This window comes from Dendronephthya gigantea, unplaced genomic scaffold (genome assembly GCF_004324835.1).
Source record: "Dendronephthya gigantea isolate DGI-Jeju-01 unplaced genomic scaffold, DenGig_1.0 000050F, whole genome shotgun sequence".
Classification (NCBI taxonomy): Eukaryota; Metazoa; Cnidaria; class Anthozoa; order Malacalcyonacea; family Nephtheidae; genus Dendronephthya; species Dendronephthya gigantea.
In genome coordinates this window covers 1,435,917-1,456,147 of record NW_021163060.1, presented here as the reverse complement: position 1 = coordinate 1,456,147, position 20,231 = coordinate 1,435,917, and the positions used below count along the sequence as shown (strand labels likewise).

Sequence of the window (20,231 nt, the reverse complement as noted above, 5' to 3'; positions counted from 1 at the left end):
AAAGATGTTGTACTTTATTATCTTGGCGAATTTGGTGACTGCCACTGAATGACAAATGACATTGGCTGGGACGTAATAATCTGTCTACATGAAGTATTTAACGGTTTGCTGTGTCCGGTACCGGGCAACCGGATTGAGGGCCTGACTCGCTCGTCTCGCTGTCGACGCTGTGTTTTTTTAAATATGCTTTGAGTTTGAGTTTTGACTCAACACTTTTTAAATCAAGTTTGTTTAAGTTTAAAATGGCTCATTCTGCTGGCAACAACACGATAAAGAAAAAAAGAACAGAAGGACCAAAGTATACACAAAAATATCGCTCTGAGTGGGAATTGAAACCAGAATTTTCGAAGTGGCTAAGTGTAAGCAATTCATCGCAAAATTTTGCTTTTTGCAAAATATGTCGTTGTGAACTGCAAGCTCGTTTGGTAACTATTCGTTTGCATGGAAAGAGTGCCAAACATACTTCCTTAATGAGTAGTATGTCAGGAAGCTCTCAGGTATGTAATGTACAGCATGTGAATACTACTAAAAAAGTATTGGCAATGTCAGAATTTTCATGTTTTAGAGTATCACTAAAGCTGCAGTTACATGTTTTTTGTTTTATTTACATGTAAATAGTTATCCAAATTCTTCGTATCGGATAGCAAACTGACCATAGAAACTAAGAAGGCCGAGTTAAAATTCTGTGCTTTTATGGCGGAGCACAACATTCCATTTCGTGCAATGGATCATCTTTCGAAACTGATCTCGGGAACTTTCTACGACTCTGCAATCGCCAAAGGATTCTCGTGCAAACGAACAAAAGCAGCCGCATTGACGTATATGTTCTGGCGAAGTCATTTAAGACTGAGCTGCGAGAGCAAATCAAGGCAACCGGGGAATTTGGTAGAAAGTTTGTCTCCCTGATTATTGACGAATCGACTGATAAGGGAACAACAAAGTGTATGTCAATTGTCGTAAAATTCTTTAGCGAGAAGCTACTGAGGGTAGATACTAGATTACTGAATTTAGTACGTGTTGACGGTGAAAAAGCTGAGGAACTTTTTGACACAATGGAGAAGGACCTACAAAAACATGATATTGAGGTCAAGGATCTCGTTGGATTTGCTGCTGACACAACAAATGTCATTTTTGGCAGCAATAACAGCATTGTTTCTCGTATCATGGCAGCCAATCCTCATTGCCTGGCGATTAAATGTGCTTGCCATTCTGTTGCTCTTGCTGTCAGCCACGCATGTTCTCTGTTGCCCCGACACTTAGAGCAAGTCGTCAAGGAATGCTACAACTACTTTGCTTATTCAAGTAAGCGATCTCTAGAGTTTAAAGAATTTCAAGATTTCACGGACTCAAGCCCACACCGAATGCTTAGATTCTACGATGTCAGATGGCTATCACTGGGCAGCTGTGTAGAAAGAATTTTCAGTCAATGGCAGGCCCTAAAGCTGTTTTTTGAAAGCCAGTATCTTGTTGATCGCCTACAAGCGTCTCATTTCCTCTACGAACAACTGTCGAATCCTTACACAAAATTGTATTTCGCATTTCTAACTTACGTTATTCCGCTAGTTAACAAACTAAACGTTATTTTCCAGGCAAAGTCGCCATCAGTCCATAACTTTCATGCGCATTGTGTTTCAGCCTACAAGGCTTTATTAAGCTGCTTTGTAAAGCCTACCATTGTCCGAAGCCAAGCCACTGTGGCCGATCCTGCTGATCCGGCTAACCATGTACCTTTGACGGAGCTGTATCTTGGAGTTGAAGTTGCAAAGATGTTGGCGAATAACGAATACAAGACACTGGATAAAGAAGCTTTAAAGGAATATTTTAGGAGGTGCAAGTGTTTTACACAGAGCTTTGTTGCCAATTGAAGAACCGATTGCCATTGAATAACGTAGTTGTGAAACAACTGGCATTCCTGGATCCCCAGGTTGCAACGTCAAGTTCCATTCAAAGTATTGTCGGCATTGCTTCCAGATTTCCCAATGTTGTTCGTCAAGAGAATCTGCAAAGTCTCGACCAAGAGTGGAGGGAATTTATGTACGACGAGGAAATCTCAACCTTGGCCGATCGTTGCTCTGCGCTACCGACGGAAGAATTCTGGGGAAAAGTTCCAACCGACAAGTACCCGAATTTAGCAGCATTCGCAAAGGCTATGTTAACTATACCAGTTAGCAATGCAGACTGTGAACGTACCTTTTCCCAGGTTAACCTAATCAAAACTAAGCAACGAAATAGATTCTCAACGGAAGGTGTTGCTTCAATTCTTTTTGTCAAAGACGGCGTAAAGAACGTTGCTGAATCGTGTACTACTTTTCAACCATCTGACGAAATGCTGGCATTATTTAATGAGGACATTTACCACAACGTTAGAGCTGTGTATGGAGGTCAAGAAGAGACTGAAGAAGAGTCGGCGAACGCAGCAGACGCTGGCGAGGACGATTTGGAAACAATTGACGCTATGGAGATTGAATTAATGGATTCAAATGAATGAAATGATTTGAATTGAATTGAATGATATATTAGCCATAAATAGCCTAACACGTATCATTGTGACATATCACAATAATCACATGGAAACAGCGTTTTAGTTTGACAGTTTTTATATTCCTTTTAATATAAATCTTGTTTGAAATTGCTTGTTTGTATACTTGTTTATAGTAAGGCAATAAAGAGTACTTATAGGAAAAGTGTCTGAACTTATGTGTTATACACTGTCGCCATGAAAATCAATTAAGGCAAAAAAAGAGTGTAGCGGGGGACGACATTGTTATGGCAATGTATGTACGCAGAAATTAAAAAAGCGGAATTTGCCGTATTTGGTAAAAAAAAATCCGATTTGGTAAAATTTCAGCACCGTTTTTGGTAATAACCGCTGACAAAACCTGGTCACACTGTGCATAATTATTATAATTTATTTAAAACCGAGTGAAATCCAATATGGAGGCCAATGCACAAAGTGCATCTTCTCAAAAACAAGCAATGATATATATCTGTGGAGGTAATTATTGCCTTATTTATTTGTTGTTAAGTCATTTATACATGCTTATAACTGAATTTATTCAAAATGATAGTGTAGCATGCAGTGAAATTTTAGTTTCCTACGAGTAAAGTCATTGTTTTATTAAACTGATGAATTGTCAATATTTTATATTTGTAAGAACACCACGTGTAGATTTTGTTGTATGTAAAGTCTGTTAACCTGGGCCTTTATCAGTGCAATTATTTTTTAAATCAGGGTTTTTTGTCTTTCTCTACAAAATAAATGATTTATGTCATTAATTCATGATGCAAAAATTTCAAGGATGTTTATATTGAAGTCATTATAATCTGCAAACTCAATTTCTGACTTATATTTATGTTTAGAAGGGTGGTCATCATTGCTGTATGCCACCAGAAAAGGTACATAAGCACAAGGATTAATTTTTGTTGTTAATTTTGCAGAATGTCATGCAGAAAATGAAATTAAAGCTCGTGATCCAATCAGGTGTCGAGAATGTGGTTACCGAATGATGTATAAGAAACGAACAAAAAGAAGTATCCTTGTATTTTGACCGACATAGTTCTAACACTAATGGTAAAGATGTTACAAGTATGAAAAGCTGTCAGTTATTTGTATTTTGTTGAATATATATCCTGATAATTTAGACAGTTGCTAACTGTGTAAGATGGCTGGCAGATTGCAGTGTGTCAGGTCTTCGTGTGAGAAGTATATTGCATAACTGCACCAAGACTTTAACTGATTGTATTTCATTTGCAGTAATGCCAAACTCTGCAGTCTTTGCTGCCACTTTTTTAGTCACTTTGTCTAATGTATTTCTTGGTAGTTTTGATGCATGGTACTTTAATTTGTATATGTTTATTTCCTTAACTTGTTTATAGTGATTGTCTTTGATGCAAGATAATATCCAATAGGTTCTTTGGAAGCATAAAAACACAAAATTGCATTCAAACAGAATTGACTTCTTTGATATGGTACAAATACGCAGAATTCTAATAACATACTGTTTATATTTTGGTCTTATAAGAAGTATTAAAGTTATGGGAAGACATTGTCACTGCAAAAGTCAGCTTTCTTTTCTAATAACATTTAGCTTAGGGCAATGCCATCATAGTTTAAATGTTGACAAAGTATACAATATATGTACATTTGATCCAAATAGACTTGGATCCAGATAGATCCAGATTCATAAGGTTTATTCAAAAATTTAAATAACATCTGTGCCAAATATTTACTTATCAATTATAGAATATCCCTGAATGTTGATTTAAAACTATAACTAGTTCTTATGTATTTGGTGTGTAAAAGTTGGTTTTAAATTACCAAAACTATATGTGGAACATGAAGTGTTGGTATTGAAAATAGTTCATTCTTCCAATGCATCACTCAATCATTTGCGTCTGTTTCCTGAACTGTTTGCCATGATTATCAAAATTCGAATGAAGATATTTATTGTATCCATGTAGATGCCCATTGACCTAGAATAGAATTAGCAACATGTGAATCTTGAACTGATTTGGTTGAAAGGGAAACCCATAGTTCTTTGTATCATCTTTAAACTGATGAGATTACTTACGCTCTAATAGGGTCATACACAGTTTCACCATAGACAGGGTAAGTTTCAGCCATCTTTATTATTTTCTGTGTGTCATAGAGCATGAAACCACCAAATATTACAAGACCACCATACGTGACAATTGCTTGTAAGCCTGCTCCAACTGCTCCTGTAGCTGGTAGAAACAAGGTACCTTGCGAAAAGGAGAGAATTCTTATGATTGAAATGATATATTGTACATCCAAAAATGCATGAATAGAGGAACAGAATGCATATCTGGTGGCATTGCCAATTGTTCCATGAAATATTGAATCATGAAAAAGATTCTTACCAATTGATGCAACAAATACTCCACCTAACCCAAGTGCAAGGGGTCCACCCCAGGATAGAAACTTGTCACTTGGTGCACACGCTGCTGTAAGAGATAGAGAGGCAACCACACCCGCAGTGCAGGCTGCAGCACGGACAACAAGAGGTCCACCAAGCAACATGAGAGGTGCAATCACCAAACCAACAACACTACTGTGACCTACATAACAATATTATTAGTCAAGGCAAATTACACCTGGTTATACTAAGCTAGACCTTGTCTCAATGATTCCCAACTTATTTGACATAGAACAATACATTTCTTAAACATATCTCATAACAAGTAAAACATTAACCTATCCATGCCAGGTGTTTAGCATTTATTCCTGGTTCATAAGGCAAAGCTGCACTCAACATTGATGTTCCAATCATTGCTATTAAACCTCCACCAACAGTCTACAAAGAAAATATTGTACACTAAGTACTCTTACACAGATAGAATAGGTCATTTAATTTACAGTCTATCTTCATACCAGCAATGGGCTAGCAGCCATCCAACGATGGATAAATCTTGATCTTGCTATACCATATGCTGAAGCAGCTGTGATAACTAAACTTCCAGCAAAATAACCATACGTTGCCTGAATACGTTCTCGTACAACCTTGGGCCATAAACTTAAAAAAAATTATAGGATTAAGAAGTTGTATTTTCAAAATGGCAATGTGGCATGTAGCAATGGAGATGTATCAATACATCAACGATTCTATTACCTTGCACGATCAACTGCCCCAATTTCATTGGACAGGCCCAAACCATAGTAACAAAGTGCGGCAATACCAGCAACAGAGGCGCCACCAAGAATGATACGACCAGTTGCATCAGCTGAGTATGTAAGGAAAAAGTAATGGTAGAGATTTGCTGGGGTCCTGGAGAGGGGGCATAGAAAGGAGAGGCAAATAATTGGGGAAGGGGGTCAGGGCCCAGGGGGGGGATGTTAAGTTGAGTTCACTTATGATGGTAATCAGTGAGTTTTTGCAAGATGTTGTGTGTCATTACCTGTGATGCCTTTAGGTCTTTCTGCTGCCTCCCAGGTTCTCCATGCATTGGTCTTCGTTTGGTAACATCGTTTTAAAACTGAAGTACTTTTGTTTGATCTCAAAGACAACAACTTGTGTCCTTGTCTAATACTTGTTGTGAATGTTCTTACCGTTAATATCTGTAAACTTGATTTTGAGCACAAACTTACAGTAAACATCGTTAATTCCACTGACAGTTTTCAGATAAAAAGGACACTTTTTACAGACGCAAAAATAATAATTTTTGCAGGATCATCAAACAAGTTATTTTCCTGACGAAATTTGCGCTGCTCAATGAGCATGCGCCCAAGTCTCAAATGACGTAATTTTTTTAAAATATAAATCTACTTTCTTACAATTCCTATTTATTTTCTAACTATTTTAACGATCTTGATCTTCCTTGCTGTATTTTTCATCTCTCCATCTGATAATTCTGTATAAAATTCAATGAAAACATTTTTTTACAAAAATATTGAAAATTATTTTTTATTTTGGTTACTCCAGGAACCCCAGTCCAGTAAACTATATAGCTCAGTGCTACCGGGAAACTCAAAATGGCGGGTTTACATTCTTCATTTTTGCACTTTTATTGCCGCTTGGATTGTGTTTAATACGTTAAAAACCGATGCAAAAGTAAGGAAGAGTTGAAAAATATATACAGTGGTTTTATGGAAAAGATTTCATTGGTAAACAGCTTTGTTTTATGGAAAGATGAAATTGAAAATCTGAACGACTGTCAGAACGATGACAAATGTCACAAATATTCACACAAGGCATTGGTATTTGGTAAGCACTTTTATATAGTTTTCAATTAGTTTAAATAAATTGTATTGCGATACAATTTATTTTTTAATAGTTACTACTGCAATAATGTAGGTATAGGACTGCGGCACTTACTGTAGTATTGTGAATGGAATAAGAAGGACGGATGCCATTGCGATAAATATGAAATGACTGAGGCCAAAATGCATTGACATTGAATATAAACAATTAAATATCACAGCGCCAAGTAATGTACACACTGTTTCAACAGCTGCAACTGCAGCAAATAACGCTCCTAGGAAATTGAAAAATATTAGTCAAATTAGGATTGCTCATTTATTAGGATTGCTCAGGTTTCTATGCGAATAATGCGATTAAGGATTATTAAGTGACTAGTCACCTTGTTCATTGCTGTCGACAATTTCTGACATCATTGCACGGACCTCAGGTGTCGCAATTCCTCCAAGGCAGCCAATAAGAGGGACTGAAAGTATATAAGGAATTTAGCATATTTTGAAACACTCCAGAATGAAGTCAACGCTAATTACTTCAAGAGTTCAAGATAGAATAATTCACCTGCAAATAGGAGACGTTTATTTGTGACAAAAGTCAAACAACACAGTGAAAGAATGACGGAAACCACTCCAATCTGTGCCAGAACAGTTTGTGGTAACAGCAATGATAAATATTTCAAACCAAAAACAGTTCCTACTGCTTGAATGAAAAAACTTGTTGCAAGATAATAGCCGATTAATAAGGAGTTAAAACAAAGTGGAAAGTCTAATGCATAAAGTACAAACACACATCCAAAGCCTGTGGATGATAACATCATGCATGCTGTGGCTGTCATTAAATAAACCAGCTTCCATCTTTGACCATTTCTTGGTTCTTGAAACAATTGAATGATTGATTGAATATGTTGGAACTGACACAAGCCTGCTCCAAACCTTTTCACATCCACTTGACGTGACTCAGGCAGTATAAATATTGTGTAGAGAAATGCACAGAAATGTAGTGAAGTTATTAACCAATATGGCGAAACATATCCAGTCTTTGCAATCCACCATCCGCTTGATAAATGACTTATCATTCCACTAATGAATGCAACTGCTTCAAGAACACCCAGTCTGAATGCACGCTGAGATGTATGGGTTATATCTGCTATGTATGAAAACACAGAGAGTATTATTGTGGGAAAATAACCACATATTCCTCCTACAAAGCTGGATAACATCAGGAAATATATGGGTAGTTTTAGACATATTATGATCAATATCAGTGAGCTTTCTAAGATGCTTCCAAATATGGCAATAGCTATAACAGTTCGACGACCAACATTATCTGACCATGATCCAAGCATGAGTGTCATTATTAGTGTTGGGATAGTGGAGGTAATTATGGTCGCTAAGAGGATAAATGATGTCTCACTCTGTATATCCTTCATTATCCTCCGAAGTTCAGGGTTATCATGTGCTGAATGATTGTCACAGTTGCTATGATGTTCAGTTCTGGTTGTGACCAGTCCCCTTGACTCTCCAACTCGATAAAAAATGTACTGTTGAATCATGGGTACATGAAGTAATATACCAAAGGCATAGCAAAACACAACAGGTTCAACTGTGACCCTGTAATTGTGACATGGTGGAGGAAAGCTGTCTTCAACAATAAATCCATTTTCTTTAGAATGTTGTTTCACCAATTCTTGATAATCTTTTTCTAATCTGGTGTTCATATCAACTCTTGCTTTATCTAATTTTTTTTTAATGATCAATAGTAAGAATTTAAGAAATGCGCATATAGCATATGTTATATTGCGAAGTGCATAAGTGTGCCGTTTTGATGTGATTGAAAATATCGTCTTTTTTGATAATATTTTGCTCTTGATAAGGAAACTAAACGCAGTAAGCAATACTTTACGTAATTGGTTACAACAATTAATTATTCCTTATGTTAGTTATTCAAATATCGTATTGTAGTCATTTTATTTGAAATATTTCCATCTTCTCCAGGAACACAGTTTAAACAAAAATAGAAAGTTTCCATCTTACCTTTTTCTTCAGTCATTTGAGGTCATTTGCGCTTATAGCGGTCTTTGGGGAATATTAAAGAACAAAATTAACGGCATATCATTTAAAAAACGGATATAAAAGCAATTATATCATTAAACGTCGTTTATAATCCTGTTTTAATATTACCGTCACCTGTTAAATCCTTCACGCTTCCTGAACAATCAAATATGGCGTTCAAGTGAACTAACCGTGTGTTAAGATCTTATTGTACTCAATTGTACTGTATCTTATTGTACTGAACTGTGTGAATTGTGCGAAAATCAGAACTGAACTGTGTGAATTGTACGAAAATCAGAACTGAACTGTGTGAATTGTGCGAAAATCAGAACTGAACTGTGTGAATTGTACGAAAATCAGAACTGAACTGTGTGAACTAAGCGAAAATCAGAACTGAACTGTGTGAATTGTACGAAAATCAGAACTGAACTGTGTGAACTGTGCGAAAATCAGAACTGAACTGTGTGAATTGTGCGAAAATCAGAACTGAACTGTGTGAATTGTACGAAAATCAGAACTGAACTGTGTGAATTGTGCGAAAATCAGAACTGAACTGTGTGAATTGTGCGAAAATCAGAACTGAACTGCGTGAATTGTACGAAAATCAGAACTGAACTGTGTGAATTGTACGAAAATCAGAACTGAACTGTGTGAATTGTACGAAAATCAGAACTGAACTGTGTGAATTGTGCGAAAATCAGAACTGAACTGTGTGAATAATACGAAAATCAGAACTGAACTGTGTGAATTGTACGAAAATCAGAACTGAACTGTATGAACTGTGTGAAAATCAGAACTGAACTGTGTGAATTGTGCGAAAATCAGAACTGAACTGTGTGAACTAAACGAAAATCAGAACTGAACTGTGTGAATTGTACGAAAATCAGAACTGAACTGTGTGAATTGTACGAAAATCAGAACTGAATTGTGTGAATTGTACGAAAATCAGAACTGAACTGTGTGAATTGTACGAAAATCAGAACTGAACTGTGTGAATTGTACGAAAATCAGAACTGAACTGTGTGAATTGTACGAAAATCAGAACTGAACTGTGTGAACTAAGCGAAAATCAGAACTGAACTGTGTGAATAATACGAAAATCAGAACTGAACTGTGTGAATTGTGCGAAAATCAGAACTGAACTGTGTGAACTAAACGAAAATCAGAACTGAACTGTGTGAATTGTACGAAAATCAGAACTGAACTGTGTGAATTGTACGAAAATCAGAACTGAACTGTGTGAATTGTACAAAATCAGAACTGAACTGTGTGAATTGTACGAAAATCAGAACTGAACTGTGTGAATTGTACGAAAATCAGAACTGAACTGTGTGAATTGTGCGAAAATCAGAACTGAACTGTGTGAATAATACGAAAATCAGAACTGAACTGTGTGAATTGTACGAAAATCAGAACTGTATGAACTGTGTGAAAATCAGAACTGAACTGTGTGAATTGTGCGAAAATCAGAACTGAACTGTGTGAATAATACGAAAATCAGAACTGAACTGTGTGAATTGTACGAAAATCAGAACTGAACTGTGTGAACTAAGCGAAAATCAGAACTGAACTGTGTGAATTGTACGAAAATCAGAACTGAACTGTGTGAATAATACGAAAATCAGAACTGAACTGTGTGAATTGTACGAAAATCAAAACTGAACTGTATGAACTGTGTGAAAATCAGAACTGAACTGTGTGAATTGTGCGAAAATCAGAACTGAACTGTGTGAACTAAACGAAAATCAGAACTGAACTGTGTGAATTGTACGAAAATCAGAACTGAACTGTGTGAATTGTACGAAAATCAGAACTGAACTGTGTGAATTGTACGAAAATCAGAACTGAACTGTGTGAATTGTACGAAAATCAGAACTGAACTGTGTGAATTGTACGAAAATCAGAACTGAACTGTGTGGATTGTGCGAAAATCAGAACTGAACTGTGTGAATAATACGAAAATCAGAACTGAACTGTGTGAATTGTACGAAAATCAGAACTGAACTGTGTGAATTGTGCGAAAATCAGAACTTAACTGTGTGAACTGTGCGAAAATCAGAACTGAACTGTGTGAATTGTACGAAAATCAGAACTGAACTGTGTGAATAATACGAAAATCAGAACTGAACTGTGTGAATAATACGAAAATCAGAACTGAACTGTGTGAATTGTACGAAAATCAGAACTGAACTGTGTGAATTGTACGAAAATCAGAACTGAACTGTGTGAATTGTACGAAAATCAGAACTGAACTGTGTAAATTGTACGAAAATCAGAACTGAACTGTGTGAACTGTGCGAAAATCAGAACTGAACTGTGTGAACTAAGCGAAAATCAGAACTGAACTGTGTGAATTGTGCGAAAATCACAACTGAACTGTGTGAATTGTGCGAAAATCAGAACTGAACTGTATGAATTGTGCGAAAATCAGACAGTAGGACGTCGCATGTAACAGCTGAAAGAATTTAAATTCATTTTTTATTTGTTTTCAGGGTGAATAAAAACTAAAGTGGATAATATATCGGATTCAATGAAGTGCAAGGCATTCAAGAGTCAAGCTCAATTTGTAAGTTTACCTCTTCTCTTTGAATACAACCATGACAGACAATAACCCGCCAAACTAGTTACGAATAAATAGTTTGCAAAAAGCAAACATATAAGTTTTCATAAAAGTAATATAAAGTACGCGAAGTAATCATCATGTGTTCAGATATACCAGAATTTGATGGAAAATGTGAGAAAATGACAAACAGGAAATTCAATACAATATTTTGCACAAATAAGATTTTTTACAACTCAGTTGGCATTCTTCTGAAGATATATTATATCAAAATCTTATAAAATAAAATATTGCTACCCAGTAGCGCAAATAATATGAACGATGCTGTTCAAAGTTGCGTGATTAGTTTGAGGGCAACGCAATCCACAATGCAAATAGTGATATATGAAATTTCATTAGCTCTGAAGCCTTGTAAAATCGTCGTTAATGATCGTCGTTAGTTGCCGTTAGTTGTCGTCAACGCTGATTGGCTACAACGATGATTAGGCTTGCATCTGTGATATTGCGAAGAATGACACCATTACAACCACGAAGATTCCTCTACGATTCCCTGGTGCTTTGTTAACCCTAGCTTTAGTACTAACCTCTTCAGGGTCCTTTAAGAATTCACAATATTTCTCACGTAATTTCGTCCCAATCTTCATCTGAGATAAACTGCCCATGTCGAGGAACTCTTGTGTAGTGATAGTATGTCGCGGCCATGTTGGTAGATTGTTGATTTGATTGAGAACCAGTGGTAGAGTTGTTGTTCCTTTATTTGGATTACTATAAACGACAGAGGAGTTATTCTTCTTATCTCATCGATATACGTCATGTGTGTATGGATTTAACGTGACCTACCCAGTTTTAGCAAAGTTCGTCCAGTAAAGAATCACTCTCATCGATAATATCTGATCCTCAGCTGGGAAACTTGGGTTGTTTATTGTACGTCCAAATGAAGACTAAAAGAAAGAAAAGAAAGTGAGAGATTTGAAAAACAAGACCTTCTCCCCCCCCAGTTCACAGTAGGGAGATTATACTATCAGTATAATGATCAGGAGTATCATAATCATAACTTACCAAGAAGTCAGCACCGTGCGCTGCAAAGCCCAGCTGACCCCGGGGATAAGCACTATACGGTGAAGGTGTGGCGTATGAATACCGGTAGAGATAAACCTCCGATGTTGGCATGTTTGATCTAAGAAGAGCTTCTTGTTTTGTCCCACAGGTAAATACGATATCTGAATAAATATCTACTATAGGTCTAAATGCTTCTATGAATGATGGGGTGCATTCAGGATAATAAAGTTTATACGCGTATTCTTGGACTCTCTCAGGCTTGTTCTTGAAATGTTCCTTTAAAATATCCTTAAATTTTTGCTGGATCTTTGTGATGTTTCGTGTCTGCCATATTATAGCCTGGTTATTAAAAAACATTTCATCCTTCGTTATTCCTAATATAATGGTGGAATTCTTGACATGGCCTGATTTAAATAGTTTGTATGGTTGATCTTTGATGAACTCGCCATCAACCACAGGTGCAAGCCAGAGGTCTTTTAAGATGTAAGGTTTGCTCATGTAAATATCTTGCAGTTTATCATGTGTGATATTAGTCTTCAAACAAGTTAACAAATTTTCATCATTTCTGCAGTCGATTGCTTTCAGGAACGAATCAAATCCTTTCTTTATCTGCGCCTGAAAATAAAATATAAGAATGAACAATTCTTGCTATCGTCTGGTGAAATCAATTAGATACATTTCATATCTACCTCTGAAAGAATTGCCCAAGGCATAAGCATATTTCCGCTTTGGAGTATGACTCGGTCAAAATAAGGCCAACTTTCCTCAGATATCGTGTGAGCTGACACACTGCTTGCTCCAGCACTTAAACCAAATAACGTGATTGTCTCTGGATTTCCACCAAAACTAGCAATATTCTCCTTAACCCATTTCATCGCCAAACGCTGATCGTACAAACCGAGGTTACCTGAAAATCGTTTTTAAATCGTCACTTCATGAAGAAGATAAAAGCAAAATTTGTTGCTCTAATAATTTGATTCTAGTAAGCAACATTCCACCATACCTTTAATTCTATCATCTCCGGAGGTTAAAAATCCCAGCCCAGATAGTCGATAGTTGATGGTTACCAGGATCACGTCACCGACAGCGACAAAATTGGCGCCATTATGACGTCGAGATCTGGAGCTCCCACTTCGAAATGAACCACCGTGGATGTATACCTTAGAAAACAGAAATGATGAGATAGAAAGTTTATGAAGTGTCTCCCGTAGATAATTAAAATTTCTCCATCTTACCATGACAGTGGCGTTCTTTGGCTGAGGATATCGAGTCCATATGTTGAGAATTAAACAATCTTCTGTTAAGTTCCATCCTTGAATGTATTTCTGAAAACATGCGATGTTGACTTCTGTGGAGTTTAGTGTTTCTACAGAAGGAAAAAAAGGATCATGGAATGTCTTGTATCAAATCATAGATAATGGAAAATTCTGATTGTAATTTGCTACATTACCGTTCCAAGGTTTTCTTGGTTTAGGTTTCTCAAATCTTAGTTCACCAACTGGCGCCTCAGCATAAGGAATATTGAGAAACTTCTGAACTTTGATTCCTGGTAAACTGCTTGACTGTATTAGACCACGTACTTTACCACTGTTTGTTGTGATCACTGCACAAACGAATATCAAATAGAAAGTCTGTAGTAATAATGCTAATCTTTCTATCTAATACACCGCGATATACGAAAATTTAAAACCACGTGTTTTTTGTTGCAAGTATCGTCAACGAAATGTTTCTTTAACAACTTGACTGCAAGGAATGAAAATATTTGGATTGTTTTGATGACTGCATTCATGTGGGGTATATCTTGCTGTGCCTCGTTTTAGAAAAATATTAGACACTGTGTGATACAAGATGATAAAATATTTTCAAAAATAACAACTGGTAGACTCGTATTAATGAAACTAGGTCATTCACATGCCCTCAGCTTAACGTTAATACCGTGTCCACTCTTTCAGGTCAATTTAATGTAAAAATCTAAGTAAAAATTGCAAATGTAGAATGTCGGGTCTTCAAAACCTCAAAGTGTTGTAAGTACGTACCTTCTGTATACATTGCCTTTATTTGGTGGAGATTTATTGAAAGAAACAGCAGCAGTATCATTTTCATTGGCTGTGAATCAAAACAAAAAATTCAAATTGAACGTAATAAGAATATTGAACTCTTATACGATATGGCGCGTGTGAAATCATGGGTTGGTATCTGTTCAACGGTTATTTGATAACGCGGTGATATTTGTAATTAAAGCAAGCAAGCGTTGTCTCTAGGGAAAGTTATGGTAGTAATAACGTAATCTTTTTTTATCAATATCAGTTTGTCAGGTTGCTGAGGTAATATTATAAGTGGATAACAAGATAACCAAGCGACTGATTGAGTGATTGCTTCATTGAGAAGATGCACGTTTGTTGGCATGTTTAAATCTCGCATAATATGACTACAGAAGTGTTATAATTTGCTATTATAATTTGCTATTTGATTGTTTATACGATGGATATTCTGTGTGAGTACTCAATGAAAAAGACTTCTGTTCTGACGGACGAAGTATTTTATGCGCCACTTACTACCGACAAAGAATATCTTACGATGAATTGCTATTGATGAAAACTATTAAAAAACAAATTCAAGTTCGTAGAAGGAGACGAGATCAAAGGCCACGCATTGTCTGGTGGAAACCCCGCCTAGTTACATAACATGCTGGGAGGCCAAACACACACTAGACAAGACTTTGATTCATGTGAAACTAGATTCTTTATTTAAATCATAATGGTATCGCCCTTAGGGTAAATTGTACAATGTCTGCAGCATGGTTAGTTTTGTTTCATGCAATAAGATTGAGCCATACTATATGATCCATATAATAGCTAGCTTATACCAGGAAAGAATACCAAGGATTTTGTTCTCAACCCATTTTTTTCATTGGATTAACTTAGGGCTGAATTGATTTGTTAAAACGTTTCGCACCCAGCATATGATGATATTGATCTCAGTCTATCATCACCGGAAGATTTGAAGTGCATGATTGCCGCGCCATTATGGACTTTGCCGTCAATTGTGTGACAGCTGAAATTGCAGATAAAAAATGTTGGATATTTCGAGTGCAATATAGTAGTGCCGACGTTCAAGATCCTTCTTTACTTATATGTTATTCCAATGGCAAATACAATGTGAAAACAAGCCAATATACTTAGAGTTTCTTATTTTCATTATCTGTCTATTGTCGTATTAAGTGGACAAAGAATATTCTGGTTACAAAACTACGCTATCTGATTCTAGCTTAGCTATCTCACACACCATAACTTAGGAATTGAACGCGTCTCTGAGTGATTCTGTAATATTATATACGTTTGTTTTTAATATTATATACGTTTGGGAGGTGTTTAAAGTGCGTCTATCCTTACTGTCTCAGTCTTGAGAGGAGATTTTTAGAAAATTGAGAAAATGAGTATTTATTTCGGAAGTATTCCTGGTGATCTTGGAAAAATGATAAATCTTGCAAAGAAAAGTCAGACCTCTTTATGAACATCAAATGTGTTGAACATGAAATTGTTTTGCACAAACATCCAAGACAGGCTGTTTAGATGCGTTCAACCAACATTAGGTTGTGCAAGTGCCCTGTCAATTTAGCACTTCAAGAAAGTTAGGCACATCACGAAATAAGTTAATTACTCTACGCACGCAATCCCGCAAAGAAAACTCAGTTGCGCCAGAGTGAAATATTGAATTTCTTACCATCTTGGTCCAGGAAGAAGGGAAGGATTGGATACGACCTGTAACTCTTCGTTTGACCAAACCAGTGCAACAGGAATGTTAAATGGCAGTTCTGGAAGAGCCAACTTAGATCTTGTAACGCACACTTAAAGTGACAGTTACTAATATGAGTAACTGTATTTATACAATAATTTTAACCAATCAGATCGGACCATTGTCATTGCGGTAATTATTAACCAGCTTGCATTGCGACCAAATATGGCCTATCGTTTGTTAATTGATCCATACGTCTACATCTGATCTGTAACCAACGAACATGAAGTATTGTGACTCACCACTGTCCATTACTCGTAAATCTGTCGGGCTCAAATGCAATTCGATATCATGAATTTATAAAAATTATGGCAATTTACGTTTGCTGAAACTATTTATTTACCCTTTGTAAAAGTCGATTTTATATTTCTTTTAAAATATTTTTTTAAGGATTTTAAAATATTTCAACATGCATTTTGCTATCCTTGAGATCGAGGAGAAGACGGACGAACATGGAAGCTATGTTGTAAGTAATTTGGGGACACATCGTGAAATTGTGTAACTATAGATTTTGAATATTTTTTTAATTAACACATTGCTTTGTATTTCGAAGTCTAGCGATTAATATAGTTGATAGCTTATTACTACGATTGTTAATCAATATTGACTTGTTTTGACTTTTCGTGTGTCAAAATTTGAATATCAACATCTTGGCACAAACGTGTAATAATATTTGACGTCACATGAACAATATTGGGCAATATAACTTGCATATATCTGTACTTTCTTTTGTTGTGATCATTAAAATAACATAAGAAAGGCACTTATAACTTGTATAATAGTGAATGACTACCATAACAAATTACTCATTAAATTAGTTCTTTTTCTTAACCATCATTACCATTCTTATCAACATAGTCAAAAATGAATGTCGCCATCATTCCTACTGTTCGATCACCAGTGCCAGTAGCATGTACCATTATCACACCATAATGATAGTTCTTATCTTCATATAATCTCAGAGCTATGCCGTATCGATAAATGGTGGCTTTCATAGTTCAATTCGCTACAGACAGTTGCGAGAACTCCATGATCAGGTTGGTTTATTCAAAAAGAGGATTCCTTAAAATGAGAATGTTTTTAACATTTTGTGCTACTTTAATTCATAACTGCTTTTCCAAAATTATTTCAGTTGAAAAAAGATTTTGGTGCACGAGTGCCAGATAGATTTCCTCCTAAAAAGCTTCTGACGCTGAACCAAACACAACTTGAGGATAGACGAGAACAACTGGAAAAATATTTGCAGGCAATAAGTCAGGATCCTGTCTTAGTTGCTTCAAAAACCTTCCTCAAGTTTTTACTCAAAGCTCAAAAGGTGAATAATAAGATATTGAACTTGTATACATTTTAATATATTGTCTCTGAATACCTCCAATGATTTTTAGGAGAGTAGCAATGTTGAAGAAGAAGATACGGAACTTGATATATATTTGATGAATGGCAAAAAATTTCAAGTGAAAATTCGAAACACAGACTCTACCGACCATGTCATACAGGTATTGTAAGTCTGACAATGTCGTAGTGATAATTTTTCCACAATGCTGCTAAACTAATACATTTCGTTTTAGGAAGCAATGTCGCAGATAAAGTTGCCTCAGAATATGGTACAGTATTTCTCGTTGTTTTTAATTGAACAAGAGGAGGAATCTGACTGGGCAGGTTTGTATTAATAAAGACAACCCGGCTGTGCTAGTGAAATCTAAATCCTGACATAGCAACATTGTCTTGTTCTAGTTATTCGCAAACTGCAAGGTTTTGAATCGCCTTCGCTGGTCCTTATGCCAATCAAGGAGACACATCGACTTGTGATAAGAAAAAAGTTAGTTTTTTGTATAGGTTTTAGTATGACATAGGCTGAGGCAGTTTAACAAAAGGCTCAGCCAAGTATGTATCGTATATAGGTATATGTCTACCTGAGTAATTTCATTGTTTTCTTTGTAGTTTTTGGGATTTGTCAAAAGAGGATGAACTCTACAAAGATAAGATTGCTCTAAATCTTCTCTTTGTCCAGGTAATATACTGTACCGTATAATATGTGTATTGTGTACTATTGTATCCAGATATATGTACAATATCTTTTTTTATATATTTTTATTTCTCTCTATCAGGCAGTGAATGATGTTGAAAGAGATTGGGTAATAACCACACCAGAAACCTTGGAAGAACTTGGCAATTTAAAAACTAAGAATGAAAGAAAGAAGGTATATTATGAGTATGTTATTATCTAAATTATAATCAGATACCTGCAGTTCATAGGCTCTTCAAACACTTTGCTATTAATATGTTCATTAAAACTTTGAATTTTAGTACCTGAAGCTGGCAAGAAGTCAGAAGTTTTATGGCTACCTTCAGCTCAAACCATGCAAGATGGACTTCCCTCATATGAACTCGCATGTAATCTTAAACGTTGGTGGATATGAACTGAACTTTAGACTGATTGGAACACAGGTAAATCTCGTCAGATTAATGGCTAAGAAAAGAGAATAGATGCATTTTATTTCTTGTCAAAATGGTATGATTGCACACATTGTGGATTTTCATGAGGATGATGATTTTCCCAGGATACAAAAGCTAAAGAAGGATGTTTTAAAGTGACACGGATGAAATGTTGGAGAGTTGTATCATCTGTGAGTATTCATGTAATTTGTATGTCTTTGTATTTTCAATTGATGGGGCTTAAACTAATCTGTAACTATACTGGTTTAGAAAGACAACAAAAAGGGTGAAATTGTAACAAAGATTGCCTTTGAGTATTTATTTTCCAAAGAAAAACTGCAATGGGTTACAATCATAAGTGAACAGGTAATCTCAATGTGTCTGTGGATTATAAAAAGCATTTCTTGTTTAATTTGCAAAGGAGAAAAGACATAAAACTTATTTTAGTAATTATCATTCCAGGCAATGTTAGTCAGTCTTTGTTTGCAAGGAATGGTTGATGAAATTGTTGAACGCAAAGCAAAGGCCAAGGTGAGACTACAGACTATTTATATATGGTACTTTAATATGTTCTTTTTTAAGTGCCCATCATTTTTTGCAGAAGTCAGAGGCATTAAAACAGACGAAAAAAGAAACAGAAACCGCAGTGGCAAAAGAATCTTCAGCTGCAAAAGAATCTGCAGCAGCCAAAGAGTTGTCCCAGAAAGAAGAAAAACAAGAAGCACAATCTTCTGATGAAGTATGTGATCAGAATACGTATGCTTTCCAAATTCATCTTAAGACCTATTCTCATGTGTATCAGCAAAGTATTAACTTTCTCATTATCTCATATTAATCTTACCTGGATCAGTAGATGACATATTGGACGTGCTATATCCATGATCCATCCTTGACAAGTCATACACTTATTGCAATTCTAGGGCCCTAAAGATGGGAATGAAGACTCTCCATCAACAAGGGGTTCAAAGAAGGTCAGTGCTCTGTCTTTTAATGATGTTTGTACTTTTTCAAAGACACCTGGCTCATTAAAACTGTTGAAAATAAGTTTCTTAAAAGCAATTTTCACACCAATTTTTTTAGAAAAAACAAAAGAAAATTGTTTCTGTCAAAAACGAGATTTTTGCTCAAGATATCAAGGACGAAGATTTGTAGTAAGATGTCACTAGATTTTTCTAAATGATCTAATATCAAATCCTTGCATTACCATAACAAATTATTATTCTTGAAAATTGCTGGAACACAACAATTCTCAATTGTAAGTTAAACACACTACAAATGATTCATGCACCTACTTATGCAGATATGATTCCCATAAATTCATCAGAAATTAGATTGGATTAAGGCATGTTTATATCATCAATACCTGGCTGGTATTAAACATTGATTTGAATTTTTTATGAAATAATTTGTACATATAGAGTAATATAGAAGATTTTTGCATAGTTGAATGTTTTTTTATGAAATATATATTAGAAAATGAACATTATGAAATTGAGAACGTAGCTTGAAGTTCAGCAGCATTCAAAGTGGATGATCTTTTTCTTTACGGCCAAGTGTGCAATTGTTTAACTACCATTGCATTTGAACAAAAGAATATTTTCTTAAAAACAAGCAATA

The 20,231-nt window shown here is 35.7% G+C and overlaps 4 protein-coding genes across 5 annotated transcripts; 1 reads left to right on the top strand and 3 right to left on the bottom strand.

Moving 5' to 3' along the window:
* Positions 1-3,901: 3,901 nt before the first annotated feature.
* On the bottom strand, positions 3,902-6,221 carry LOC114528561 (growth hormone-inducible transmembrane protein-like). Its single transcript, XM_028550225.1, has 7 exons — positions 5,917-6,221; positions 5,631-5,742; positions 5,393-5,534; positions 5,216-5,315; positions 4,882-5,079; positions 4,572-4,743; positions 3,902-4,473 (listed from the first exon to the last, which is right to left on the bottom strand). The coding sequence occupies exons 1-7, from the start codon at positions 6,113-6,115 to the stop codon at positions 4,386-4,388; spliced, it is 1,011 nt and encodes a 336-aa protein (XP_028406026.1). The 5' UTR covers positions 6,116-6,221; the 3' UTR covers positions 3,902-4,385.
* A 74-nt stretch (positions 6,222-6,295) lies between these two features.
* Positions 6,296-8,889, bottom strand: LOC114528554 (proton-coupled folate transporter-like). Its single transcript, XM_028550219.1, has 5 exons — positions 8,747-8,889; positions 7,275-8,447; positions 7,099-7,182; positions 6,834-6,993; positions 6,296-6,369 (listed from the first exon to the last, which is right to left on the bottom strand). Exons 1-5 carry the CDS (start codon positions 8,760-8,762, stop codon positions 6,318-6,320), a joined length of 1,485 nt encoding a protein of 494 aa, XP_028406020.1. The 5' UTR covers positions 8,763-8,889; the 3' UTR covers positions 6,296-6,317.
* Positions 6,484-20,054, top strand: LOC114528555 (sorting nexin-17-like). The gene is made up of 17 exons (XM_028550220.1): positions 6,484-6,722; positions 11,257-11,330; positions 16,569-16,644; positions 17,141-17,215; positions 17,311-17,493; positions 17,564-17,674; positions 17,747-17,837; positions 17,913-17,997; positions 18,120-18,189; positions 18,287-18,379; positions 18,486-18,626; positions 18,740-18,805; positions 18,885-18,980; positions 19,077-19,145; positions 19,216-19,353; positions 19,535-19,585; positions 19,695-20,054. Exons 3-17 carry the CDS (start codon positions 16,588-16,590, stop codon positions 19,764-19,766), a joined length of 1,398 nt encoding a protein of 465 aa, XP_028406021.1. The 5' UTR covers positions 6,484-6,722; positions 11,257-11,330; positions 16,569-16,587; the 3' UTR covers positions 19,767-20,054.
* On the bottom strand, positions 11,509-16,403 carry LOC114528552 (cholinesterase-like). Of its 2 annotated transcripts, XM_028550217.1 has the most exons (10): positions 16,107-16,403; positions 14,420-14,489; positions 13,834-13,986; positions 13,619-13,749; positions 13,387-13,543; positions 13,073-13,290; positions 12,384-12,998; positions 12,165-12,265; positions 11,909-12,089; positions 11,509-11,818 (listed from the first exon to the last, which is right to left on the bottom strand). In XM_028550217.1, exons 1-10 carry the CDS (start codon positions 16,107-16,109, stop codon positions 11,807-11,809), a joined length of 1,641 nt encoding a protein of 546 aa, XP_028406018.1. In that variant the 5' UTR covers positions 16,110-16,403; the 3' UTR covers positions 11,509-11,806. The 2 variants fall into 2 exon arrangements, with proteins under 2 accessions (XP_028406018.1, XP_028406017.1); XM_028550216.1 differs by having other exon boundaries at positions 11,513-12,089.
* Positions 20,055-20,231: the final 177 nt, after the last annotated feature.

Excerpts from the sequence above, each read along its gene's own strand:
- LOC114528555 (XM_028550220.1), top strand. The coding sequence starts at position 16,588 with ATGCATTTTGCTATCCTTGAGATCGAGGAGAAGACGGACGAACATGGA. Across the intron at positions 17,216-17,310 it reads TGCGAGAACTCCATGATCAG|TTGAAAAAAGATTTTGGTGC; the intron begins GTTGGTTTATTC and ends AAATTATTTCAG. Across the intron at positions 17,838-17,912 it reads GGAGGAATCTGACTGGGCAG|TTATTCGCAAACTGCAAGGT; the intron begins GTTTGTATTAAT and ends GTCTTGTTCTAG.
- LOC114528561 (XM_028550225.1), bottom strand. The coding sequence starts at position 6,115 with ATGTTTACTGTAAGTTTGTGCTCAAAATCAAGTTTACAGATATTAACG. Across the intron at positions 5,743-5,916 it reads AAGACCTAAAGGCATCACAG|CTGATGCAACTGGTCGTATC; the intron begins GTAATGACACAC and ends TTACATACTCAG. Across the intron at positions 5,080-5,215 it reads TAAACACCTGGCATGGATAG|GTCACAGTAGTGTTGTTGGT; the intron begins GTTAATGTTTTA and ends ATTGTTATGTAG.
- LOC114528554 (XM_028550219.1), bottom strand. Across the intron at positions 7,183-7,274 it reads TAAACGTCTCCTATTTGCAG|TCCCTCTTATTGGCTGCCTT; the intron begins GTGAATTATTCT and ends ATATACTTTCAG. Across the intron at positions 6,370-6,833 it reads ATTCCATTCACAATACTACA|AATTATCAGATGGAGAGATG; the intron begins GTAAGTGCCGCA and ends AATTTTATACAG.
- LOC114528552 (XM_028550216.1), bottom strand. Across the intron at positions 12,999-13,072 it reads CTTGGGCAATTCTTTCAGAG|GCGCAGATAAAGAAAGGATT; the intron begins GTAGATATGAAA and ends TTTTATTTTCAG. Across the intron at positions 12,266-12,383 it reads CGCACGGTGCTGACTTCTTG|TCTTCATTTGGACGTACAAT; the intron begins GTAAGTTATGAT and ends TCTTTCTTTTAG.